Source organism: Arachis stenosperma, chromosome 6 (assembly GCF_014773155.1).
Source record: "Arachis stenosperma cultivar V10309 chromosome 6, arast.V10309.gnm1.PFL2, whole genome shotgun sequence".
Classification (NCBI taxonomy): domain Eukaryota; kingdom Viridiplantae; phylum Streptophyta; class Magnoliopsida; order Fabales; family Fabaceae; genus Arachis; species Arachis stenosperma.
Genome location: NC_080382.1, coordinates 3,162,291 through 3,172,621, shown reverse-complemented (window position 1 = coordinate 3,172,621; position 10,331 = coordinate 3,162,291). Strand labels below are relative to the sequence as shown.

At 33.5% G+C, this 10,331-nt stretch overlaps 1 protein-coding gene across 1 annotated transcript; it reads left to right on the top strand.

The window, feature by feature from the left end:
- The first annotated feature begins 5,742 nt into the window (after positions 1 to 5,742).
- Positions 5,743 to 9,200, top strand: LOC130935500 (uncharacterized). The gene is made up of 3 exons (XM_057865267.1): positions 5,743 to 5,948; positions 6,745 to 6,860; positions 7,112 to 9,200. The coding sequence occupies exon 3, from the start codon at positions 7,214 to 7,216 to the stop codon at positions 9,053 to 9,055; it is 1,842 nt and encodes a 613-aa protein (XP_057721250.1). The 5' UTR covers positions 5,743 to 5,948; positions 6,745 to 6,860; positions 7,112 to 7,213; the 3' UTR covers positions 9,056 to 9,200.
- The last annotated feature ends 1,131 nt before the right edge of the window (positions 9,201 to 10,331 follow it).

Below are 10,331 nucleotides of genomic sequence, written 5' to 3'. Positions count from 1 at the left end.
TTTGATTCACAATTTTCATTGGAAACATATCTTTATCAAACATGAATGACTTGAAACAAACAAATGAATAATAGGTATGATAGGAAATAAAAAAAGAATGCATACAATATCAAAATGCTGTACGTATTGTCTGGAAAATCCTGCAAGTGTTTGAAGAGATGTTCTACACCTTGTTCCTCCTAAGGGAAGATAAGGAAAATGGTCAAGAACAAAAAAAAAAAAAAAAAGAGAGGCAGAGATATTAATAAAATGACTGACACATTATCTGCTTTTTCCTGCATAGTTTAAGAAAACACAGGAAATGAATTTTAAAGAAAAATGGATAGCAATAAACTTGGCAAGAAATTCTGACGGATAACAGACAATTCAGAATTTGCAAAGAAGTTTGCTTGCAACTAAATTAGATTCCACTTTCTTAGTAAGCAAATCAAAATTATAAGAAAGAAAGAAAGAACCTGAAGGAATTTGATGTCATGATCGAGGCGCTTGAGTTATGCAAGAATCCTATGCTTATCCGTGAATTATAGAACCATTACCGACAACACTTTAAGTTGCAACTCGTTTGAATATGTCTGGAACCCTAAACTGCAAAAAAAAAAAATGAATACTTGAAAAAGTCAGCAAAAGAAAAGAACACAAATATTGAAACCTGAAGCCCGATAGTGTTAATCCCACTTTGGAATAAATAACTAACAGTAGAAACAGTATGTATTTGGAGGAAGAAGAAGACGTATGCAAGAATATTTTCCTGCTTTCAAGCGCGTGATGTGCAGCAGATTCCAACGCCGTTCCACTTTTCCGATCCGAAATCTCCCTTCCCATTTAGTCCGACTTTCAAATCTTCAGCTACAATCTCGACCCTACTGGTTACTGGGATACCGTCCGCTGTTCTCTTCACCTTGTGCTCATAGTCTCTGCAGCTAAACCTTCTTCTTCATCGGGGTTCACTCAGTTCTTTCTCCTTTGATACACGGCTTTCCCTTGCTGCCATAGACGAAGACATTTGCAACTTCCGGCTCTATTCTAATGAACAGGACTACCCAGCCGATCCTGGTGACTTGACACAAGGTTTTAAAAAGGTTTAATTACTCTGTTGGTCCCTATAGTTTTGCGAAATTTTCAATTAGGTCCCTATACTTTTTTTCCTTTGAATTGGGTCCCTATACGTTATTTTTTTTTTCAATTTAGTCCCTATTAACGTTAAACGTCAAAAAAATGTTAGTAAATTGTGAAATTATTTTTATACCCTTAGGGACCTAATTGAAAAGAAAAAATATAGGGACTTAATTGAAAATTCGGTGAAACTATAAATATTCAATGAAAGATATTCCTATAATCCATATTCAATTATTCTAAGACATGAAAAATATTCTTATAATCCATTTTATTTTGTCACTATCATTTTTTTGCTTATTTATATACAAATTGTACCAAAAATACCTTTTCTCTTTTTTTTTTTGACCTTCAAAATACATTATCTTAAGAATCTAAAAAAAAAAAAGAATGGATAAAATGAAATAGAAATAATAGTAATAAGCATATATAAAATTCGGTTTTCATCCTTCAAGTATTCATTATGATAATGTAACATTTTACATTTATGTGGATTCATAGAATATAATTTGTGTCTTTATCATATCATGGTACACAATAATAAACCACAAGACTATGTAATTTGTGTTTTGAAATTTAAAATCTGAAAATCAGTTCTTGTGTTGCAGCCTCCCACTCCCTGAACTAGCATAGAGATCAATAATAACATTGATAACGGACGGTTTTGAGCCGAGAAGAATTATGAGAGAGCTGAGAGAGCAAACTTCAGTTCATCAGTAAATATATGCAACCATCCTGGTAAATAAAACAATAATTTTAGAAATCAGATAAGATATAAAAAGGGCTGTGTAAAGTGCAGTATAAACAGAATAGCATATGAAAAACCATTAGAACTCTGCCTCAAGATCTAATGAAAAATGGCATCATAAAAACATTGTTTGGAGTGGTCATCAATCATCATTCTTTCCAGGTAGGTGGCAAACATAAAATTGTTGTGGAAATGTATTGTAATTTAGTGCAGTGCACAAAAATAATAAAATCGCCTTCAATTTCTTTCCATGCCATGATATGAACCAATATATCTGCTTTACATATTTACTTTCCCATAGTATTAGTTATTACATGAACAAAATTGAAGCTCAACAATATATATATAAGATAGCACAGTTAAATTATTAATAGCATCCCTGGCCAGAAAAAAGAAAAGCCTTTGCCGTTGAAGTTTACTTGTTAGTCTAGAGTTTTATATCTATTCGGTTGTTTGAGCATGTTATGCCTTTCCAATATTGTCCACACATATCATCACCATTCACTTGCCAACCTAGCTGTGAAGGTGAGATCATAGATTGAAATAAAATCCTTATAGCGGCCGCTGCATCAAACATCAGAAAAGAGATAATTTAGCAAACCCAAGACATGCATTCATCATCATTGAGTTTACATATCTAAAGATATGGGATAACACTCTAGACAAAGTGAACCATTAAGCAGTGACCTTCAATATTTTACATCTATACATAAGTATACAATCTGGATGCTTAGTCTTAAATCTAAATTTAGAAAATTATGGATAGTAAAAAAAAAAGAAGACAAAAGGCAGCCCCTTTTTCCAATGACTTAAGGAAAGAAACAATGGAAAGTAAACCTACAGATAATACCACACATTTCATGAATAATCAACTCCCATGGTAACAATTAAAAACTAAAATATACTACTTAATCATTTCATGAACATTCAACTCCCATGATTAAAAATTTGATCTTCAAACTCTTGAGCCAAATTTTGTAATGAACAGAAATTAAAATTGGTGTCTTGTGCTCAGCAAACTAGAGTAAAGGAGTGGTATGGTCTTGTGCAATTATACAGAAGACAGGCTCAAGTAACTTGCAAAAATCATAGTTACTTAAGTACTGCAAAGGAACATTCTATTATTTGGATCAGACAGGACAAAGCCCTGACAAAGATGAGTATACTAACATGAGAAATTGCTATAGTTCAATAAACTAAATATAATCTCTTAGAAAGTTAATTTTAAGAGTATTCTATCATACTCAAATCATAACTCATCCAGAAAAGCAAAGCAATGATATAATTTTATAGCAAATCACAAGAATATAATAATCACAAAGAGTGTTTTCCTCTTTTCTTTTATGGAAATTGAACAACAAAATAGAGCACATACATGCTGAGAATAAAAAACGAGAAACATTTTGACTACTATACTGAGATTCAAACCAATTTTAATTAAATTTGTTCATCTAAGCTAAGGCAAGCCTAAGACCATCGATTAGAATAAAATATTTTCAAGAGAACAAAGGCAAAGAGAGAGAAGAACCTACTCGTGAGTCTGACGAAAGAGAAACTCGCAGCTCAATAGCTCGATTGACGAGATTGCCAGCGTAGGAGAATGCCGCAGGAGGAGACCGTTGCTGGAAGAGAAGTCGCTGGAAGAGACGTCGCTGGAGGAGAAGTCACAGGAGGAGACGTCGCCGAAGGAGACCGTCACTGGAGAAGACGTCGCAGAAGGAGGTCGCTGCTGGAGGAGATGCCGCTGGAGGAGACGTTGCCGGAGGAGACCGTGAAAGGTACCTTCCTGGACTTCTCCGGCATTGAAATGTGCGGGAAGAAGATGAACCCTAAAACCCTATTACTGTGAAACAGAAACAGAAAAAGAAGAAGAAGAAAGAGGAGAGAGTAATGGTGTGGTGAGGGAAGAACCGCAGAGAGAGGTTGCAGAAGGAAGCGAAGGGAGGGAGATTGTGTCAGAGTGAGACCGTTGAGGAGGTGGAGCTCACACGCCCTTATTGTTGGGGTTTATATATAAATTGCGTACAACGGAATTCAGAGAGAGCTATATGTGAGTGTTGAAGTGCCAAGGGTTGTTTTGGAATTTTAAAAATATAAGAGTGATTTATTATTTTAAAAGAGAGAATATTCGTTTTTTTAAGAGAATATTCTGTTATTTTAGACATTTTTATCACGGTAGGGATTTAATTGAAAAAAAAAAATAATGTATGGGGACCCAATTAAAAGGAAAAAAAGTATAGGGACCTAATTGAAAATTTCGCGAAACTATAGGGACCAACAGAATAATTAAACCTTTTAAAAATCACACGTCGCTCTAATTACTAGTTTATTAGTTTATTAGTCTAATTAATTTAACTGTAATTTAACTAAAAAAATTATTTTAGAATAAATAATAGATAAATTATAAATAAATATTCTAAAATATAATTATAATTTAATATAAATTTTAAATATGACATAACGTGGTATATTTTTTTAAAATATAAAAAATTAATTTAGTGTAATTATAATTTCAAAAACTAAATCATTACAACTTGTTAATGTTAGAGATTAAAATAAAACTTAACTCAAAAGACAACTGAATTAAAATTTTTTGAATAAAATATATTTTTTATTCATAACGTCTGTGATTTTTTTTAAAAAATATCTCTTACGTTTAGTTGTATTTAATTTTGTTTATAATATTTTCGATTTGTGTCAAAATTATCTTGTTAATTCTATATAAAATGTTAGAGATAAAATTAAAGATTTTAAGTGGTAAGTTTGACACAAATTAAAAAAATTAGAGGACAAAATTAAATAAAATTAAATTATAGTAATATCTTTTTTAAAAAAATTATAAATATTAAAGACAAAAATATATTTTATCTAATCTTTTTGTATGATTTAAAAATAAACAAAATTCCCACAGTAGAATTTGTTTTTTTTTTTGTAATATGAGGATGAATTACATTTTTTTAAGAAAGAAAAAAATATTAAAAGACTATTAGAATTTATTATTTTTAGCCAGTTAGTCATTAATATTTAAAAGTATAGAATAAAATATATTATTAAATTATTAGATTAAAAAAATTAAGTTAATAATTGTCTAAAAATAATAAATTTTGATAATCTTACTATTTGCCAAGTAAATAAATTGAGATGAAGTATATTTAAAAAAATATTAGTTTAAATAAAGTAAAAATAAAAATATAAGTTTATTTTTTTTAGTAAAAGGAGTGCTAGAAAGTCAGTAGAATTCGTGATGTATAATTATTAATTAGTCATCATCAATATTTTTAATTGTCTAAAATAATATCTAATAGTGTATAATTATAATTTTTTTTATAATTAAATACTAATCAAATTTTAATAAAAATAATGACCCTTTAAACTTTCTCTTTCAGTAATTAGCCTTGACAATTTTCTGTGTCAAAACACTTCTATAAAATACCAAATTAAACTATAGTATTATTACTTATACGCATCATATAAAAATTAAGAGAGTTTTTTTTGTTGACTAAAATTAAGAGAGTTAAACATATGTTATTATATACTTAATTATTTCAAAATTAGTTTTCCTTTCTTCTAGCAGTGCATGATTTTTAAACTCATGAATTTAATCATATGATTATATAAAAAAATTATTTATACGGTTAACACATTAAAATTAAATTTATTTAATAAGTAATAAAACTTTAAAGTTAACAATAAGATTTAATAAATATTCTATGATCTATATAAAAAAATTAAAAATTAATTACCAATACAAAAAGTAATTCTTTATCAATTATTATCAGTTGGAAAGAATTGTACTGATATTTATTTATCTATTATTAAGTAAGTACAAGTAAATTTTGTCTTAGATTTTTAGTGTAATACTTTTTAGAATTAATTGTGCGTATCATGGAAACATTAAAAAAAAAGGGGGAAAAAGAGTTGTCTGGTATAGTCCATAATCTCCTCAAATTGCAGAACCGAAAGCTGAAACAAAACAAAATAACAAACAAAAGACGGAGAAGGAGAAACAGCAGCATCAGCAGCAGCTCACCACTCACACAATACCGTTATCATAATCAAATCAATTATAACAGTAATAATCATTAAGGTGCTTTTTCTAATTTTATTTCTCTCTTCTTCTTTCCGTCTTTTTACTTTTTTTTTTTTTTTGGAGAATTAAATTATACATGTTTTCAATGGAAGCCCGTTCTTCACCGTTTTTGTTTGTTCTCTTCCGCATCATACCCTCGATTAGTTCCGCATACAAACTTCTAGAAGTTTCGATTTTGTTTCTGTCCAAAATGGAATTGATTTTTGTTGAATCTTTAGGTAGCCTGTTCATTCGCTCATAGAATTGTTTTGTCAATGGAAAATCCCGCCTCGTACTTCACGAAATTCCAGACAATAGACACCAAAACTGAGGTATCCAGATTTGTAATTGTCGGATCCGCAGTGAGTGTTAGCGGTTGTTGTGCTCAAACCCCTATCTTGATGCAGATTTTGTGACCTAGGTATTTAGGTGAGTAATGTAGGGCACTGTAACCGTGATTGGAAACTTGAATCACTCATATATGTTCTCAATGGATTATGTTATACATCGGTTTTATGCTGCTTCCCTGGCAGTTGATCCTGTTTCCATGCTAATTTTCTCTCTCAGAAGAGAAACCCTTACATGAGAGCTAGGGAATATAAACACGAAATCTTGGTTTTGAGTTCCGAAAAGATGAGAAGTCAGTGTATTGAGTAGAAAGAGTGTGCTTTGGTTATGACTTATGAGAGCAACTGATTGGAAATCAGTTTTTGTTTGTTTATTTATTTATTTATTTTTTTGTTAAATAAAGAATAAATGAATGAAGCAGTTCTATGCAAGTGATAACAAATTATTTTGCATTAATTGTGTGAAGGGCCAATCAACCATATCAGCAGTTTAGGCAAGGCCATGTTCAGAGAATGTCTATTCAGTATTCACAATGTTCATGCTGCACAAGAAATAAGTCATTCACAGCCCTCCCCCGTTTATGTAAGTGCATTGTTTATAGATTTATTTTTCAAGTCTGATGGTGGGTTAGGATATTTTCTACAATTTCCTTCCCTCTGCACTGTTGTCCTCTTTCCCGTTTTGAATATTTGTTATAAGTTTATTGGTTACTTAATTTACTGCATTTTATGTTCTTTATTCATAGGACATTTCCATATTCTCTTTTTTCCTTGATTGTCTTCTGTTTTGAGCTACTTATAGAATTTAATCATGTCTCCTCCAACGAATTGCAGTGTCTGTAACCGGCAGAAAGTTTAATTATGGTGATATTTTTCGGTGTCTATCCATGGAAGCCCCTAGTAATTCATAAGTATGATGGAAACCCTTAGATTCAGATGACACAGCTCCTTCCTTGTTTTGGTGGACATATGGCTACTCATTCTTTAGCATTAACTAATGCTTCTCAGACTGTAGCAGAACAACCGTTAATCATTAGGCAAGAACAACCATTAGTCATTGGGCAAGAGTTTCCAGATGTAGAAACTTGCCGAAGAACATTGAAAGATATTGCCATAGCTATGCATTTTGACCTTCGGATAGTTAAGTCAGATCGCAGTCGTTTTATAGCAAAATGCTCCAAAGAAGGGTGTCCATGGCGTGTTCATGTTGCAAAATGTCCTGGGGTTTCTACTTTTACTATTAGAACCCTACATGGAGACCATACTTGTGAGGGAGTTCGCAACCTTCATCATCAGCAGGCATCAGTAGGTTGGGTTGCAAGATCTGTAGAAGCGCGCATACGAGACAATCCACAATACAAGCCAAGGGAAATACTGCAAGATATCCGTGATCAGCATGGAGTTGCTGTTTCTTACATGCAAGCTTGGCGTGGGAAGGAGCGGAGCATGGCTGCACTTCATGGAACATTTGAAGAAGGTTATCGTCTTCTCCCTGCATACTGTGAGCAAATAAGGAAAACCAACCCTGGTAGCATTGCATCTGTTGTTGCCACTGGACAAGAAAACTGTTTTCAGCGCCTGTTTATTTCTTACCGTGCATCAATTTATGGGTTTATAAATGCTTGTAGGCCACTTTTAGAGCTTGACAGAGCACATCTTAAAGGGAAGTTCTTGGGTTCATTGCTTTGTGCTGCTGCTGTTGATGCTGATGATGCATTGTTTCCCTTGGCCATTGCTATTGTTGATACTGAAAGTGATGAAAACTGGATGTGGTTCATGTCGGAATTGCGAAAGCTTCTTGGAGTAAACACTGACAACATGCCTAGACTGACAATATTATCTGAAAGGCAAAGAGGCATTGTGGAGGCTGTAGAAACACATTTTCCCACTGCTTCCCATGGTTTCTGTCTACGCTATGTTAGCGAAAATTTTCGCGATACATTCAAAAATACAAAGTTGGTGAATATCTTCTGGAATGCTGTCTATGCCCTTACAGCTGCTGAATTTGAAAGCAAGATTAGTGAGATGATAGAAATCTCGCAGGATGTTATACCTTGGTTTCAACACTTTCCTCCCCATCTTTGGGCTGTGGCATACTTTGAGGGTGTTCGATATGGCCATTTTACTCTTGGGGTAACTGAATTGCTGTACAACTGGGCCCTTGAATGTCATGAGCTTCCTATAGTGCAGATGATGGAACACATCCGGCAGCAGATGGTGTCTTGGTTTAATGATCGGCAAGATACGGGCATGAGGTATACATCAATCCTTGTACCCTCGGCTGAGAAGCGGATTATGGAAGCAATTGCTGATGCTCATTGCTATCAAGTACTCCGGGCAAATGAAGTTGAGTTTGAGATTGTCTCAACTGAGAGGACCAACATTGTGGATATAAGAAGCCGTGAGTGTTCTTGTCGTCGATGGCAGCTTTATGGTTTACCTTGTGCCCATGCTGCTGCTGCCCTTATATCTTGTGGACACAATGCCCATATGTTTGCCGAACCATGCTTCACTGTACAAAGTTACAGAATGACCTATTCACAGACAATAAATCCCATTCCAGATAAGAGTGAATGGAGAGAACTTGGGGAAGGAGCAGAAGGTGGAGGTGCAAGGGTTGGTATTATGATTCGCCCACCAAAGACTCGCCGACCACCTGGAAGGCCAAAAAAGAAGGTTCTACGAGTGGAGAACTTTAAGCGACCCAAAAGGGTAGTTCAATGTGGTCGCTGCCATATGTTAGGACACTCTCAAAAGAAGTGCACAATGCCCATTTGACAAAAGTACTTTACATGTCAAAATATCTCGATTCAGCAACATTAGAGCAAGTAGAATGAATGTTGTGTTAGTATTGTAATTTAAACTAAATGTATGCTGAACCAGTCAGTGGCGAATAAGGTTAATTAATTTTTGGCTTAATCCACATTTCGGTTGTTGGGCCGTTTGCATGATCTGTTGTCTGTTACGGGGATTGTGACATAATTTCACGATTTCAAGCTGAAGCAAAATGAATTGGTTCATCATCCTTACTCAAAATGCTGCTGTCTTAACCATGACAGTTCAGCTTGAGGAAGCCAAGTCACTGACTCAAACCTAATCAGCGATCCGAGGAATAAAAGAGGCACAGCAGTACGTGCAGCATCATGTTCTGATAAGAATTAAAAATGTATAGCAAAGGGATCACATGTCTCAGTATCATGTTCTAATTCATGTTTTACTAATAAGAATTAAAAAATGTATTTATTTAAATTTAATTTATTATTAATTTGTTTTTTTTCTTTTAACAAATGTCCAATTTTTATTGGTGGACTACCCACATAACCGATAAACATTACACATGACGCCGAGACGTCGTTTGGGTCATTAATCTTGGTGGAGTTAACAACCTCATTATGATGAAATTAACCAAGAATCCATTTTGATTGGCTAAGGCAACGATGCACCTTTTACTCTAAAAGAGCCTAAAAAAAAATAAGCACACAAGAATCCATCTTGATTGGCTAAGGCAACGATACACCTTTTACTCTAAAAGAGCCTAAAAGAAAATAAGCACACAGTTTATTTAAATATATAATTCAATCAATTCAACTTCATAAACAAAAGGGGTACATATGCATATTTATACTAGTAGGGCAGGAAAACCTTCATGACTTGGACAATGTGAGAATAACTCTTAATACAATATAACAATATATGCTAAACTAGACTGCTCTAATTAATGACACAAACGTAAGGATATATGTTCCTGCATCATTCTCCCTGGTTGGAAAGAGCTCTTGCATTATCCTCCCTGAGTTGAAAAAGGCTCATCTTGTATTGGCGAAAGATTCCATTGGTGAGTGCAATTGGTCTTGAAAGATGTGAAAAGGTAAAGCTCAACTTAATTCTTTTGACTATCTATATGTTGTAACGGAGTTAATACGATCTTCTTGCTATCTTTGATAAAAGAGTATGTATTTTTGAAACCATCATGAATAGCTCGACGATCATATTACCAAGGACGTCCTAACAGTAAGTGACACGCGTCCATCGGGATGACGTCACACCACACTTT